This window comes from Pagrus pagrus (genome assembly GCF_965226575.1).
Source record: "Pagrus pagrus genome assembly, chromosome: 22".
Lineage (NCBI taxonomy): Eukaryota > Metazoa > Chordata > Actinopteri > Spariformes > Sparidae > Pagrus > Pagrus pagrus.
The window spans coordinates 12,284,919-12,302,389 of NC_140204.1; the positions used below are offsets into that span (position 1 = coordinate 12,284,919).

Genomic DNA, 17,471 nt, shown 5'->3' on the forward strand with positions numbered 1-17,471 from the left:
GCTGACCGGAGCGTCATCGATCAGTTTGGGCACTGGACCACATGAGACCTGGCTTTTGTCTCCAGTTCTCGCGAGATAAAGGGGGCAAAACACAGCTCAAAGCTAAGGTAAGTGAACTTTAACCAGGTCGTAACCTCATTGGCGCACTGCTGAGTGACGCCATTTTGTGGTAAAAGTTGGGAGGAAATAGTGTTGAGGATGTTTTTGTATTTCACAAAAGGATTCACATAATGTCAAACTTTATTTAAAACTTACATTACAGCCCCCAAACAACTATTACATAGATAAAACCAATGAAAAAAAAAATGCATATCGACTATTTAGAAAGTCTTAACAGATTTACACATCTCTCTGTGGACAAAATAGTTCATACTTATTTAAAATTACAAGTTACAAGTATAATTGGCAACTGTTGAATCGTTTTTCAAGCAAGTATGCCATCATTGCCTCGTTCCAGCTTCTAAATCAGTGGATTTTATGCTTTCCTTTGTCTTATGTGACAATAAAAGTCTTACTTGATTAAAAGTAAAGATGTCTTATTAAAATATTACTTTGGTAAAAGTAAAAGCCATACAAACAGTAGTTGAGTAAAAGTCCGAGAGGATCTGATTAAAAGTAATATTCTGGCAACAAATATACTTAACAATCAAAACAAAAAGCTTAGGTTATTAAAAAATGATTATTTTTCTGATTATCAGAGTCAAAGTTTATTTTGCTGATAAAATAACTACATTTTAAAATGAACAGAATAATACATAATTTGGGAAAGTAAAGGGGGAAAGTACATAAAAAGTCAGTTAACTACAAAGGTAAATAAATAAAGAGGCAAATCAAAGCAGGGATATCTATTTATGTCACATTTTTTATAAATTAATGAAAGCCTGCTTTTAAAAACATATTGATTAATTAATTTCTTCTTCTTTTTTTCTTATTATTTTAGCAGTTCCAGTCCTTCATATGCAGCATTTCAATCTATAAAGTAACCACTAACTCAAGTGGTCAAATTATTGTGGTGGACTGAAAAGTACACCATTTACCTCCGATATGTGGTGGAGAGGAAGTATAAAGTAGCAGAAAATGGAAATACTCAAGTAAAGTAGGGTTAGGGTACCTCGTAACTGTCTTTAAGTACAGAACTTGAGTAAATGTACTTAGTTACATTCCATCACTGGATATCAAACTGAGCAGGTCAGACAAAACAAGCAACTTGATGATCTTATATGCATTCACATTTTATGGCATAAAAAAAATGTGATTAATCAGGAAAGAAAACAAATCAATAATTAAAATTAGTGTTATGTGGAGTCTCACAGATAAAAAGCTAAACCTGTCCCCTAAGATGCTACATATAGTTATATTAACCTTTGTTCTGTCCATCCATGCCTCACACATTCCCATAAAAGTTTCTGTTTGCCGGTGCAGGACTCATCATCACACAACACATCAGTCCTTTGCAGAGATCTGCCAGACAGAACAGGAATACAAACGTCTCCCAGACTGCATTCCAGAAAGCAAACGTGTACAGAGTCCTGTCACAGTACAGACCATCAGCTGCTGTCGGGTCGTAGTTGGGCTGATAGACTGAGAAGACCCACACGTCACCTGTAGATGCATGGGACAAAAATATTAAGTGTGAAGTGTACTGGAACATTTTTTTTTTTCCGTCTGTGATATTTTTCATCCCCACCTGCAAGGAACCATGCGAAGCCAAACAGGGTTATCAAACAGCCCAGACAGGCTTTGAAACCTTTGGGTGGCTCCTGTGGCTGAGCTGCTTCACTCTCACAGGGGAGGGTCACGAATGGTATCATCATCAGCGGCATCAAAGCCATACCTAACAGGTAGTTGGGAATGTTCGGCTGCTGGGGGCAGTCCTTGAAATACACAACACCTGTGGATATATGGTGACGAGATCAATATGTAGTGACAAAACTGAGAGTTGAGGGCTGTTCAAATACAATATGTGAAAGAAAGAGCACACTGACCGAAGATGACTCGTACCAGAGCTATAGTAACACATCCAACTGTGACTCCAACTGGAAGGGCAAGATATGAAAAAAAATCTAATTGGTAATGTCAGATTAATTGTATATTTTTCAGACGTGCATAAAATAGTGTAGTTAATGATGTAGTTAATAAACTGGCAGCTGAGTCTTTGTAGTTCTCACCTGATAGCCTTGGACGTCTGGGTGGTGGTGGCTTCACTTGAAACCTCCATAGAGCACCCACAGTGACTAGCACTGGATGGCCTGTAGATGGGGCTGAAGAGCAAACAAACAGGCTGGTATTATTCTCCCACAGTTTATAATCTTAATTATGGATCGTTATGTAATAACAGATAGGAAGAATAGGCTACATCTTTTATGTTTTATTGAACCAATTGAAGCATAAAATACCATAAACTCAGACTGATGCAAACTGTACAACCCCCCCATAAAATTATTCTGTGAAGTGCAACAAAGTCTTATGCTACTGTTTTATCCCTGTTATAGGAATTAATTACAAAATGAGACTAGGAGTCTACAGCCATGCTAGCTCCTCTGTGAGGCTGTACCACAGCCAAATGCTAATGTGAGTATGCCAACATGCTCATAATGACAATGTCAACATGCTCATGTTTAGCAGGTATAATGTTCATCTCCTAACATTTGCTGAGTAGCACTAAGTACAACGAACAGCCGGGGCTGATGGGAATGTCATTGTTTGTGAAGATGTTTGGTCATAAACCAAAGTATTATGACAAAAGGTCATTTTGCTCAAATTCACCACAGATCACCTGAAACACCTGACGCAGGTTGCAGTTACAGTTACAGCACATCAAATATATTTTCTGCACACTTATACAAGAACACACTTGCCTGCCATTGCACCTGGAAAAGCTTCCTCTCACTGAATCCTCCGTCAAATGACTTCGGTTGTGCACAAGACACTTACAGGAACTACTGGGGATTTCTACCAGCTGATGTTTTGATATATGGTCAAACCACGAACAGGATGGGCCTGTTGTACCACGGCGTGCAAACGATGAAAGAAAGTGAAAGTAAAATGACTCATCATGCATTTTTTATTTACTGAGACTACCTAAAAATAAACACCTCTAGCTAACTTCAGGTGATATCTCTGCAACAGAATACGTAGGGTATATGTCACGTCCAAACGGATCTTTCTTCACATCCTGTTGATGATTTTAGAAAATCCTTGAATGTTTTCAAATAAATTCTCACATATTGCACCTTTAAATGTACAATATGTAACTTCTTCTGCTCGGGGGGCTCTAAAAACAAAAGATGTTTGTGGAAAAGGTGAAACTGAACACCATTTTCGGGTGTTTACATACTGCAATAGGCTGAAAACACTGCCTGGGTGAGCAGTCCGTGGTGGAATGAGGCAATGTTTTAAGGTTTTATTCACCTATTCTTAAATTTAGTCTTGTTCGCTGACTTCCCAATCCGGAAGTAGCAGTGGTGACCTGTTGAAACGCAATGGTACCTTGCCTTTACGTTGACGTTACCTTGAGTAAACTTGCGGATTTTTATTTCTTTTTAGACATTTAGACTATAGTCTAAATAGTCTATAGTCTTTAGTTTTTCGACATTTTAATGCAGAATTCTTATATATTATTTTTTTAAAGGAATAGATCGCCCGAAAATGCAAATTCAGTCATTGTCGACATGCTGTTGAGCTCTTGCACCCACTTCAGATGGGATGCACGCTAACGTTTTTAGCCTCGCAGCTACAGGAGAAAACTGCAACACTGTTTTGCTGTGAAGCTCCAGGAATGTTTCCATCCGCTTAGAGGTGATTAGATAATGACTAAATTTTCATTTGTGGTTGAACTTTTCCTTTAAGTCACTTGAGTTTGTTGTATTGTAAGAAAGTATTTTGCTTCATCTGGTGCTTGCACATGTGTAAAGCCAATTAAAAAAACAATAACTAATGTGTTTTTTAGCGTATCTTGGCTGGTATCTGTAATGTAAATTGCTAAATATCCAAATGAGGTGACTTTTTACTTATTCCTCACATCTGACGAGCTTTTAATTAACCAGACACACACATAGAAGCGCATTTACAACTCATGCTATACCAGTTAGTTAGACTATATCGCTGGTTGACAAAGCTCTTATTAGGCCGTACTGTAGGCCCTCCCTTGTGTTCACAATAGGCCATAAATAGAACAAACAAACTGAAAAGATCATGAGCAGGTATCAAAGGGCATGTAGAGCCCCCTGAACACACGCACAGATACCCCCCCGTCTCTATGTGCGTTCTTTAGTTTGTTTGTCCTGTATTTTCATATTTATTGAGGTTTTTTTCCCTGCTGACTTCCATTTTTTATCAGAGACCCATGAGAAGACACACAGGTCTGAAATCAGATTAGGTCGCCACACCAATACTTGGCCTTTGTTCCCTCTCTCCTTCCTGCTCTAACTGTCACTGGCTGTGTTTGACTTTCACAGTGCGAGAGCGGTGAGCTTCTCACTCCTCCTTTTTTTTTGTGTCGCCCACATCTCGCTGACTTCCTCCTGATTTAAAGAGAGGAGAGGACACTCGCAGTGAGAGTAGAAGTGGAGACGTACCAGTGAGTAAGAGGGAAAAAAAACAAGTAAAAACCATGTGTTGTATGGGAAAGTGCGCCCGTCTGGTGGGCATGATCCTGCTGCCCACAGCGTTCGTCTGCATGATCGCCAACCTGCTGCTATTCTTCCCTGATGGGAAGAAGCTGGAAAATTACCAGATCTCCTTCCACGTCTGGCTCATGGGGGGGCTCATCGGAGGAGGCCTCTTTGTGAGTACAGGATTATTATCTGTGGTCGTCTACAAATTCTGGTTTCATGTTTTATTGCTTTTTTTACTGGGTCATTAACTCTCCTCTGTGTAAACCTGTAAAATCTAATTGCTTTCTTTTATTGGGTTTTATTGAGTATAATTGTTTGGGAGACTTTTTTTGAGAAGTATCACATCCTTTTGACGAGCATTTTAATCTTATTATTTTTGTTTTGGTGTAATTTGCAATAACTTTGTACTGATTTCTATTTTTACAAATGCCTGACCTTTGGCTGGGTGTGGACTAAAATGATCTAATATGCAAATTCTTCCCAGTAAATAATTCTTTGACTGTACCTGTCATTGATAAGAGGTTGTTAATTTTTAACATGGGGTACCGGAAAATATGCTGCTATAAAAATAAGTAAACAAGCAATGAATATAAGGTGTTTCAGGGGAACAAGTGTAATGTCTAAAAACAAGTAAAAATGGTTTAAAAAGTCCCTATAATTCACTGAAATTTTGCTTTCGAGGTGATTTAGTCTTATATTAAGTGTAAAAGGATATTTTGACCAATATACCTAGTTTTTTTAAGGTCACTCTATACTTTTTATACTTTATATACTTTAAAATCCAAGTATTTGGAAGCCCCGAGATCCCAGATTGATTTGAAAAATGACTTTCCAAAACAATTTTGGGTCTTGGGGTTTCCATAGACTTGGATTACGCCTAACAAGCTGTATGGAGCCATTTTAGATATAAGTCCCCATCTACTAGTTGTTTAGGAAAATGTGGAAACGCTGTCTCGCTGCAAAGCTCCAGAAGTTTTTTTGTGGACCAAGAAACTTCACTTGACTCTCAGTTGGCATGAGGATGAGTAGATAATGACCTAATTTTCATTTTGGATGGAACTTATCCTTTAAACATTAATAAATATGTAAATATACAAATGCAAAATTTTCACCCATTTATGGCATTGATGCTTTCGGTGCATTTTGCTCATAATACATATTTTTACTTAAGTTACATTACGTGACGGTGCAGTGTAAAAACATGTTTTACCTTACGGGGAACTTTGTGTGACGAAAGATTTACAAAGTGTCTGATCTCCTGTACTTTCTCACAAGGACACACCCACAACAGATATGATTTTTCCATCAGCGAAATCTTGACATTTCAATGGCTGACAAGGACAACAAATAATTCATGAATAAGTCATATCATAAATATATCACAAAGACCTTTGAGTCTTGTCGAAGGACACATGTTAATCAACGTGATTTTAGGGTTTGGATCAGCGACCGGGAACTTTCATTTCCTCTCCCACTCTTAACCGTGTGGATGTCACTGCCTGCTGGGACGAGAGACTAAAACTCGACTCAGGATTCACAAATATTTGGTTTAAGAGATAAGAGAACAGACTCACACACACACACATAAGAATACAAATGTGTGTCAGATGTAGGCACAAACGCAAACACACACATACCTCCATTTAAATACCTTTCACTTGCGTTTATAAAACTTAAAATCACTTGTGATACATCTTTCTCGCTTGATAAATGAGAAAACATTCTCTTATGTCTTTAACTTTTCAGATGCTCTGCCCGAGCTCCTCTGCTATCAGGGCCGGGGGCAAGGGTTGCTGTGGAACAGGTTGCTGTGGCAACCGCTGCAGGGTGAGTAAAGTAATTTAAGAGATTGACATTCAACGTCAGCGTAGGGACTGGACTGATAATGATGGGTGGAAAAAGGCAAAGGTGAGGGCGATGTCTTACCAGAGACGGAAGCACAAACTTGAATCAAGTGTATTTTTTCGACAACACACCACATGGACGTGTCATTATAGGATTACATTTACTGTTCTGTGAGCAACACTCACTTCTCTTTAATTTTCAGGAACTAGGCTGCTAATTGGCAAGAAAAGCAGTGTATCAGTGTTTTTTATATCAGGGGTTTTCAAAGGAAAGTCTGTCACTGTGGGTCTCTCCTCAGACAAAACTTGAAAAACTACACCTCCCCATCCTGCCTTAGCTTACTTGCTTATTTTTGCTTAATCCCTGGATGCCTATGGGGTCATGATTATGTTATTTGACCGCATAAACACTCAACAATTGAGCCAAGATAGCCTGATATTTCTGTTTGGCATGAATTTAGACGACACCGAATACATAAAAAAATGTCCCCAGGTATTTATTAGTTTGACTGTGGGAAAGTGGGGAAAACGGTTATTTTCTTTACTATTTCTAACTATTTCTTTAACCAAATCCCACTCAAAGGGCAATTTTTAGGATTTAGGACTTTCTTGAAAGTCTTAACTCAAAGCCTGCTTAGCCTACTTGTTTATCCAGAAGCATTTAAAGATAAAGTTTGCTCATTTGGCATGAAGATAGCTCAATATATCGCTGGGCATTATGGCCTTCAAATAAAACCGCAATATATTTAGGCTATATCATGATACACGATATATATCTAATAATGCTAGCACTGGATATCAAAATCAAATATCCTGATATTCTTGACCAAATTCCCAACTATTGGTCCTTTTACAAAATCTGACCAACAACAATGAGATTTTAGTAGAATTAGTTCAGAAAATTACTTCACTTACTACTGTAATGCAGCCTTTAAACCAAGAAAAGACACCATTTATGACATATTGTGATATGGAAATATCCAAAACCCTTAGAGGATACATAGTCTGTTATCATGATAATAATATAATATCGATATATTGGCCAGACCCAGCTCAATATCAGTCCGAGCTAAATAAGCAAACTCTGTCTGCTGAGAAAAAAAACCAACTGTGTTGAAAGCACAAAAAATCATAATATTTTCAGATAGAGTCAGCCAAAAGCACCCCAATCATATCATATCATGTCATCAGACCCTTTGAAATACCCGCAAAACAATAGTGCTTCACCACTGTATTGCATTAAATCATATGCCACTTATATGTTGTTGCAAACAGAATCTTTTCACAAATGAAGCCGGGATGCATCGAGGTGTGTTTGTTTTAAAGGTCCGGTTTGTAAGATTCTCAACACTTCAAATAATGACACTTTGGGTCGGTAGGTCGGGCCCTCCAGAGACCCAAAGCGTCGGTATTTGACGAACTGGGAAACGGGAATGAGATCGTCTTACAAATTGGACTTTAAGGTCACATCAGGTTGGGTTAAAGGTATATGTAGGCCTACTTTAGACAAGAAACAGTAATAAACTAGTTACAAAAAAGATAGTGACAAGATAGAAAAATAATAACACAGTATATTCCTGTCTTTCTTTCAGATGTTGAACTCTGTGTTCTGCTCTGGATTCGGTCTTATTGGATCGATCTACTGCACCGGTGTGGCCTCAGCCGGTCTGGCTGATGGGCCCAAGTGTGAGGTGAATGGTGACTGGATATACCCCTTTGAAGAGTGAGTGTTTCTGCAACCATCGCGCATGTGTATTTATTCAAATGTATTTTTTTCTGAGCATGTAGGTGATGCTGAAGCTGATAGTGGCCTGACAAGTATTGATCTAACCCTTCCTCATTTTCCTCAGATGCGTGTCTGCACTCCGCTCTTATCTCAGTCTGTTGTATTTACTTTCATTGTCGTTTTTGGAGCAGCAGAATGGTTTCAGTTCCTGGTTATAAAAATAAAGAAATGCAATATTTTAAAAAATCCAGTAGGTGGCAGAGTGGACCAACTGTTTGTGTGACCATGAGTCTGGTAAATCAGAATAAGCTTACCCATTTAAACCTTTAAATGTAAAATCTTATTAATGCATGGAGGGAACTTCTTTTTTAGCTTGATCATAGGTCATATTCAGCTAAAGTTTACAGGTCTTGCCTATTCTAGTTGAAGAACAGTTGCTCTGTTTGGATCCTTGCTTACAATTTAACTTAAAATAATAACAACACTATCAGCACTAAATGAAGCATTTTACGAGCTCAGGCAGGTAAAACTGAACCACCTGACAGAGGCCCATGAGAAGACTGGGACCATTGTTAATAAATATGATCATGTAGTTAATATTTAGGCCTTTGTTTTGCATAAGCAGCAGTTCAAAGGGCGCCAGTGTTTACAGTGAAGGGGAACCAAGTCTGATTACACAATATATGTTGAGATATTAATATTAAACCTCAGATTGTCCTTCCTCCAGCAAACCTCAACTTCCCCTTTTTTGTGTTTCTGTTTTTCAATGTGAGGTTCTGCAATCCTGTTTACTTTCTATTTTACTTGTGTACAGTTAATAGACTTGAGTGAGTCATTCAACATCTCCTTGCTTTTAAGATTATTGTAAATTGTACAGTAAATGACTCATTTAACTTATTTTGGTCTTCTTAGTGTTGTTATCTGTTTTTTAGGTACCTGACTTTATATTGTTTTGTCTGCAACCTATTATGGTGCCAACCTGGCCAGGTCTCCCTCGCAAAGGAGTCAATCGATCAATTTGAAGACAATGCTTGAATGGCACTTGGTAGAGGCCCGCTTTTATCAAGGCCCAACAGTCACCTTTAATTTAATAAAACTAAATCCAATATCACATAAAACATAAATCCACAAGATGCAGATTTTAATTAGGATCTGCATCCAATTGTACTCACTCGTAGATAGCACTACCTTCAATGCAAGAGATTTTCTTATCAGGATCCAAGCATTAGTCTCTAAGAAATTAATGGAAATGTTGAAAACCGCCAAATCTCATATTGTTAAAGAAAGTGAGAAAAAATTCCTGGATCCGTCCCTTTATCTGGATATACACCGAAAGTTAATGCAGTCTATTCTGGGCTGAGACCCATCCTTCATCAAGGTTTTGTGGAAATCTAAGTAGTTTTTGTGTAATCTTCCTGGCCAACCAACCAACCAACAAACCCACTGACTGACCAAACAACCAACCAACCAACCGACCGACCGACCGACTGACCAACCAACTGACCACAAACCAACAAACCAACCAAACCAACCAAACCAACCAACCAACAGACAGGGGCGAAAACATAACCTCCTTGGTGGAGTTAATTAAGACCCAATTATTGGCGTAAATACTCGGAATATTAACCAATAATAGAAACTAATTGTCGTATGAGGCCCTAATCTCTACCTTGTGTCTGTGTCTATCAATGCAATATTTTCAACATCATGAAAAACTAATCCAAAAGTATTCAGATTACATTTTATACAATCCATTGAGTTACATTACCAATTACAAAATTGTCAAAATGTCATTTGTATTCAGTAACTGACCATTCTTTTCTTGTAAACAGTTAATGTCAATTTTCTCCAACAAAACAGACCTTCTCTCTCAGTTCCTCCTTTCTATTTTCCATGTGCTTTCTTTCTCCACTGCTCACTTGTTCCATTCACCATCTTACTGACACATTTTTCCTCAACTCAGTCATCACACTTTTTCTTCCTGCACCCCAAACTTGGCTTGCTGTACACATATTTTCATTAATGCTGTGTTGTGTTTGTCTTGGAAATTGCTTATGCTCTACTGCTGTTCTTCCTTGCAGGGGTAATTCCAACTACATTGTGAACCAGACTCTGTGGTCAATCTGCGAGTACCCTAAAAACGCAGTGATGTGGCACGTCGTCCTGTTCTTCATTCTGCTGGCCATGGGGTTGATACAGATGGTGCTTTGTGGCATCCAGGTGGTCAACGGCGTCTTGGGATGCCTCTGCGGGGACTGTCGTGAAAGCAAAGATGTAGGTCACCAAGCTAAGTTAGGAGTTAGGAGGGGGTGCAAGCAAATCTTAGTAATGACACAATGAGTGTTGAAGTATTTCTGAGCAGGGGAAGTCATGAAAGCTACATGGGGGATATGAGTGCCAATAAAAGAGGGAAACAATAAAGACTGAAACAACTTTATCAAACTCCATAAATCTAATGTGAAGCAACACTTTCTGTACTAACTGGTTTGGTTGCTGAGACAGAGCCAGCTATTCTTAGTAGCCTAGAATGACTTGGCCTTTCAGCAGATTCCTTCAGTGTTGCTTTAGCGCTGTTATGATTGCAATTCTGGTTTTCTATCAGCTCTGCCACTGATGGAAAACAGGAAAGGGAAAAGCTTTTATGGTTTTGATAGCTTGCTGTGTTGATAGATAACATGGGTGCAGTGCAGATGGCAGAGGGCTGGGATTGTAAGAGTTGTGCGATTAAACAGGACAATTGGTCGGTGCTCATTTAAAAGCACAGTTTTGGGACATTATGACAGCACATTGTGTAATTTTTCCACTAAATTATGGACTAAAAAACTAGATATAGAACAAATGTATCTATATGAATAATAGTGAACAGCAGAGGTGCTGGTAATTGGATTTTGTTAACTTTGGCCCTTCAAACTAGAGTGATTAACGTCCTCACCAAACACACAGTTGGAGTTGCTTTAAAAGTACTGTACAGGTGTTCGTATTCAGAAAATACTGAGGATCATTCTCATGATAAAAGTTAGCACTATATGATGACTGGTTTGACTCTAAGTTACAATACATAAACTGGCAGCTAAGGAAAACTGAAAAAGGTCAAAGATCATTTTTAATTTTGTACTTTTGAGCTCAAATATCTACCCAGGTTGAAAATTAAGCTCAGTTTTAGCACATGGTTGAACATATAGTGAGGACTGTGGAAAAACATTTCTGCTGACTTGCATATGGACTCACACATGTTTAATATGCACACAAATGAGGTACACACATTGATTTGAAGGACATAGCAGTCATCCAAACCATTATTTATCATTGTACCACATTTCTTAGGAAATACTGACACTTTCACAGATGTATTTTGCAAATGAATGTCTACTCATTGACACAATGCTCACATTTATTAACAGCTCTGTCAGTCATCTGACAGCTCGCTTCCTGTCCCAAACATAACATAAACATGTGACTTCTGTCTTGTTGCAGGACGACGGTGGGTTGTGAAACTGAAGGAGATCACCCGGTTCTCACCCATCTTCACAAGGGCTGGGAGGGATTTCTGTAATTCATTTGTTTCCCAAAGATAATATTCAAATGCACCTCTCTGTAAAACATGTTGAGGATTCCTTTGGATACTGCCTCACACCTATCTTATAGCTTTTTGAGTCAAAGCCTTACTCCGTTATTGCATGTATTTGATTCTGGTTGTTGGTTTGTGTGTATTGCCTGACTTATTTTTGTTTGAATTCTTCAGCGTAATTGTTGTAATTGTTGTTGTAATTAATTGTGTTGGTTTTATGTACCTATATATTATATATACAGTATATATTTTTGTATGCTGTATAGGAGGTGAATGTGACAACACAATAAGAGTTGATGAATTTAAAATATATATATTAAGCATTATAATTGGAGTTGTGCATAATGAGTGAAATTCCTGATTAAAAACGTATTTAAAATGTATTTTTTGCAGTTTTTGTGTGAACTTTGATGCAGTTTTTCTTGAGTAACTTCTCCCAAAAGGCACATGTAAATTTACTGAAATGTGTACACCAACTCCAACATTCTCTGACACTGATCACCTGGTAGATGAACTTCTGCACAACGCCGTTATGATCTCTGTCAATTACTCACCTCATGCTGTGCCCATGCAGCCGCAGACAGCCAGATCTAACAGGCTTATTGTGCGTCCAGACAAGGCCAAAGGTCAGAGCGCCTCCCGTGGACACTGTGCAGACTGCAGCTGCATAAACAGTACACAATCTGGACCAGCGGCGCCTGTTAGCATAGGTGCAGGTTAAGCTCATAAGCTTTTGTTGCCATGGAGCTGATTCGTGGTAATTGTTACCTAACTTTAAAGTTAAAAGCCTGTTGCAGAGCTGCGCCCAGGTAAATATAGACACAGTCTCTTGAGAGGGACCAAATAACCTACAGCTAAAGTCTCTGGCAGAACAGATAAATGCATTTACATGTGCTTCAGTGTCCTAATTGCCTGATTAGTAAAGTCATTTAATTAAGTCTCATTTTCAGTAACACCCTGATTCCAATTATTCACTATTTCTTTCAAGCTGCTCCTGTGTTCACATACTTTCTAGGACGGGGGGGAGGGGGGAAATTATGTAGTTGTGGAAATAAGGCCTGTGCCCAACACCGTGACCATCTTAGCTAACCGATTGGCCGGTGCAGCTCTCTTATATAATGCACAGCACAAAGCGAGGAAGGAGCATAAGTGAGAAGAATTTGGAATAAAAGAATGGTGGGACAAAGGGAGGAAAACGGGAAGGGGGCCCAGTCTCGGCCACTTCTCATGCAAATTGTAGCCCCTCGGAAAGAATCCAGAGTGGCAAAGAAAGTGCTGTTAATGATGTGGCGGACAAACACTCACGTAAGTGCACACATGCACTGAGGGAGGAGAGCAACAAGAGGGAATGACATCACCGGAGCAAACTGAAAAACAGTCATTGGAGCACAAAATTCTTCTGTTATATTCGCCTTGTGCACTTGTTAAGACCCGCGGTGAGTCCATTATTTAGAAATGTACCCCTTTCCCGAAAATCGAGCCCCTCCTCTCTGCTTGATCTTTTCCAGGCTTGACTGGCAGAACAAAGAGGAGGCAGAAGGGAAAAACAGGGTGAGGACAAGCAGAAATGGCCAGTACGGTCCAGGCTCGTGAAGACACAGTGTGGACAGAGCAGGTAAATGGTACAAATCGATGCGTGCAAAGCGATTACAGTTTTAATCGGGCTAATATTTCTATGCTCATCTGTGGTTGAAATCTCCTCAGCACACCAACAACCACATGTAAAAGCAACAGTCATGCTGTAAGTGGCACAGAGTCAGACGCACGTAAGTGATAACTGAGCCGTGTATCCCACCCTGTAATTATGTCAAGCACACGATGACCCAAGCAAAGCCACAAAGGAGACAGTCAGGTACATTCAGCAAGTCTACAAACAGTTTGTTTACAACTCTGTCAGCACTTTTAAACCAAATATCTACCTTTTACTTAACTTTCTGACTATTCTTTTTTTACTTTTCAAGAGCGTTTTCTTGTTTTCTGCATGCTCAATAGATAAATTGACTTGGCTTAATTGCTTACCACACTGCACTGATATACAAACAAATAATAAAGGACATTTTATGGTAGGATCGCACAAACACTCTTAAACTGGTTGCGATATCTGCTAAGGTATGCTGACAGCCCTAGAGTTAGGGTCTATTTTGCATTGCCAGCCTGAGTACACCCTTTTTTCTCAATCTCACTGCTTTCCTGTGAAGTAAAGCCACTCTGCTCTTTGCCCTCAGATGAGCTATTTACTCCACACAGCATTATCAGCTGATTTGTACAGTATGTCGGATACAACCAAGATTAGACTCCTTCCCCCATGCACTTCAGGATTAATATAATCACCGAGAACAGTTGATGTGTCTGGATTTCTCTTGATGGTGTAAAAACAGAAAGAGGCATGAGATAAGTGACAAACAGAGGGAGGGAGGGAGCAGCCTGAGGATATTGAAGGAGGGTGACAGGGGATGGAACCAGCCCTGAGTGACCTCAGCCAGTCAGTCCCGGTCCCGGCTCCACTGAAGCATGCCAACATCAACAGAAAATCAACAAACTCTGGGTGTGGGAATGTCTGAAGTGCTGAGGGAGGGAACACGAAACACACATTTGAGGTGGGGGACATCTAAACACACAGAGAACTGGTTTAATCCTGCAATCCGACTTGATTTTAGTTAGTGAATACGATCTCTGATTTACACTCAGATCAACATTAGTTCTGCAAGACATTAACTGTATAGCTGCAAAACTATTTTTTAAAAATCACTGCAGGGTGAAGAAACTATTAATACATTTGTTTTGAAGGCATGGAGGGCAATTTAAAATCAAATTAGCCTGGATTTAGATGTGATTAGATGGGCGTGACTGCACACATATATTGCTGCTCCGAAAAGCTCATAAACTCACGTACACTGGCTGCACTAATAAACCCTAATTTTTCTGATGCAATCTCATGAAATTCCACACAAAACAAGCTGGCCGGGGAAGAAACCGTCCTTAACTCGCTCGCAATTCAAATGTTAAGTGTCGTAAAATGATTAATAAGAGAGAGGGGAAGAACATTTATCGTTAATGGTTGCAATTAAATAGCACTTTTAGCCAAAGTGCTTCACAAATAGCCACTCATTACACACACACGCTCACAGAACGATAGCAGCGAGTTAACGAGGTAGACGATTTTTGTTTACCTTGTGTTTTGGGCATTTTTATGGAAGTCTGAAGTGTTTTTTTGTTTTTATTGTTAATTTTTAAGTATTTTCTACCTTTATTTAATAGTCAGTAGAAAATGTAGAAGTGACAATTCATAAGTGTAGAGAAAGCGTCTTTCCTGACAAGACTGTATGTCCAGTGTGCCTCGGGGGAAGTTACTTTTTGAATGATCCTCATCACCGTCAATATCACCCTGTTGTCCTAGGTTATCCAATCAAGACACACCCCTTATTCAATGAACATATAAAAAGGTCAAAGGGATGTATTTTCTCTTGCTTTAAACACTGTTGCAGACCTGCAATTGTTAAAGCAAGACTACTCTTGATCGACTACTTGACAGTCAGTGTTGCCCGAAGGGATTAAGTTGCAGCCATTGTGGACGTGTCACTGCTGCTTGCTGAGGCAATCTACTGGACCAAATCCCAAAACTTTGAGTAAGCATGAATCATTTACACAACAAACTTTGTAAGGGCCCAGGTTTGACCTTTTACCTCAGAGTATTTTTAGGATGGGCTACTTTTGCCCCTCTCCTGCCTCTTGCTCTTCTGTCTTCATCCTTCCTGCACGTTCACAGTGCTGCTATTCCTGTCTCTCAGCCAGTGGGGCAGTGGCACTGAGGGATTAATTTACCAGTGGAGCAACAATTCACAGGGCATGATGTCAGTATTATGACAATGTCGCTTTCCACTCGCCACCCAGTTGGTCCCCCGGCTCAAAGTGTCTGATATCACGATGGCACTTGAGGCCAATGGGACAGTGGGAGTGGTTCAGTTCTTGATATCCGAGCCTCCTGGTGGGCTCACAGGAAGCTAGTAATCATACTTGGGGCCACTGGCAGCCTGGCAGGGACACTTGTCACCTTACAAGGAGAGGAACGAGTGTCTGAATGCGCCGAGGTGACACCACTGAGGCACCACTTGACTCTCTGTGAAGGAATGACAGTAACCTCAGCGCACGAGGGGAATCTGTTGCAAAGAAAAGGGCTGTTGTTTAACATGCTTTCATAATCCCAAAGGTTTAGATTATGAAACGAACAATGAGGAAGGTTAAATTTGGCATAAATAAAGAGTTGAAAATTGTCCTTTCATCATGAAAAGTGAGAAAACTGTGGAAGTTAATCACTAATAAAAATATGTCTATAATCTGAAATCAGTCTTTTTCTGGTCGGATGCCTTTAGATGTTTGTTTTTCATGTTTAACTCTTGTGGACCAAGTTCTCTGCTGTTAATCATCCACACAGAGTGGATTTAAAATTAGAGACAGTGTCGAATCAAAGGACGTCCGTCCTTCACCCACATCCACAGGTGTAAATCTGTACATGTGACTGCGGCACAGCTTTGTGGGTACGACTGGACTTTCACAAAGACCGAGTTCAAAGCTGCTGTAAAGCACGAAACAGTTGGAGATACAACCTTCCATTAACAGCGACAGATTGGCATCAGAATCAGCTTCGGTATTTCTCAATTTCAGTCTAAATAACAGATCTAGCTAATGTTTCCCTTGCAAAATAATTATGCAGAATGGCACACAGTATTTTTCACATATACTCTGTCAAAAAATAAAATCAAGCACTTCAGGTACATCGATTATATGAAGTGTTTACTCTATATACTATACGGTATACTATTTCACAGTAGAATACCGTGTATTCAATCAATAATTACTGCAAACCAAAAGTTACTGAGGAAATCACAGTAACTGATAATGTCCTGTACAAAATCCTTGTTACTTTAATGTACTTGCAGTAATACCACTTTTACACTGAAACGTGTATACACAGATTTTTGCTATCATCATGAAAACGTGGCGGATAAAACAGGGAACAGTAGAAAGCGGCATATCATATACCTCATGAGAATATCTGATTACAAGCTGTTAATGTGCATCTTAGCGTATTTCCATTATACTGAACAAAGCTGATATTCCCGTATGAATGCAATGTGAGAAAAATGACTAATCTTGTGGGTAAGTCCCTGTTGCAGCTCACAGTGCAGAACCAGCTTAAGAAATGTGCCTGCTGTCACACAGACTGTTTCCTGGGTGATTTCTAACCAGCAGGCGCAGACTCAGGCTGAGAGCTCATCTGGGTACATTTCCACCAGGACAAAGGCCTCAATAAGCCTTAAACAGGGAGCCGAAAGCTAATAAACTGTAATAAACCATCGAATGGGCCCAGAGCAGCCGAGGTTTCCTCTCAGTTTCTCTGTAAGTGTCTGTGTAGAGAGCGTGTGAGTCAGATTTTAATCTATTTTCCAGGTTTTGCCTCCAGATAACATGACGAATGTTCTGGTTTACAGGCATCATGTCGGTGCACGTTCACAAACACGGGCTTGTCTCTCATCCCTGCTTTGGGTATTTGACTTTATGCTATTTACGGCATTTTGACGTAAATCTTGTGTTTGCACGTACTGTGCATTGCATAAAGATATGTGGGTACAACAACCTCAACCAGCAGGCTGCAACCAGCTCTGCGTGACTCCTACATGACGGATAGGTGCTGTTTACAAAGGAAGCAACACCTCTTT

General features: G+C 39.6%; 2 protein-coding genes across 3 annotated transcripts; one reads left to right on the plus strand and one right to left on the minus strand.

The window, feature by feature from the left end:
• Window positions 1-22: 22 nt before the first annotated feature.
• On the plus strand, window positions 23-12,094 carry tm4sf5 (transmembrane 4 L six family member 5). Of its 2 annotated transcripts, none has more exons than XM_084344056.1 (5): window positions 23-107; window positions 6,363-6,443; window positions 8,053-8,183; window positions 10,268-10,460; window positions 11,661-12,094. In XM_084344056.1, the coding sequence occupies exons 1-5, from the start codon at window positions 42-44 to the stop codon at window positions 11,676-11,678; spliced, it is 489 nt and encodes a 162-aa protein (XP_084200182.1). In that variant the 5' UTR covers window positions 23-41; the 3' UTR covers window positions 11,679-12,094. The 2 variants fall into 2 exon arrangements, with proteins under 2 accessions (XP_084200182.1, XP_084200181.1); XM_084344055.1 differs by lacking the exon at window positions 23-107 and adding an exon at window positions 4,574-4,786.
• On the minus strand, window positions 1,385-2,218 carry LOC311251780 (transmembrane protein 272-like; the record flags this gene model as incomplete). The annotated part of the gene is made up of 4 exons (XM_084344423.1): window positions 1,385-1,602; window positions 1,688-1,891; window positions 2,002-2,036; window positions 2,169-2,218. 4 exons carry the CDS (start codon window positions 2,216-2,218, stop codon window positions 1,385-1,387), a joined length of 507 nt encoding a protein of 168 aa, XP_084200549.1.
• Window positions 12,095-17,471: the final 5,377 nt, after the last annotated feature.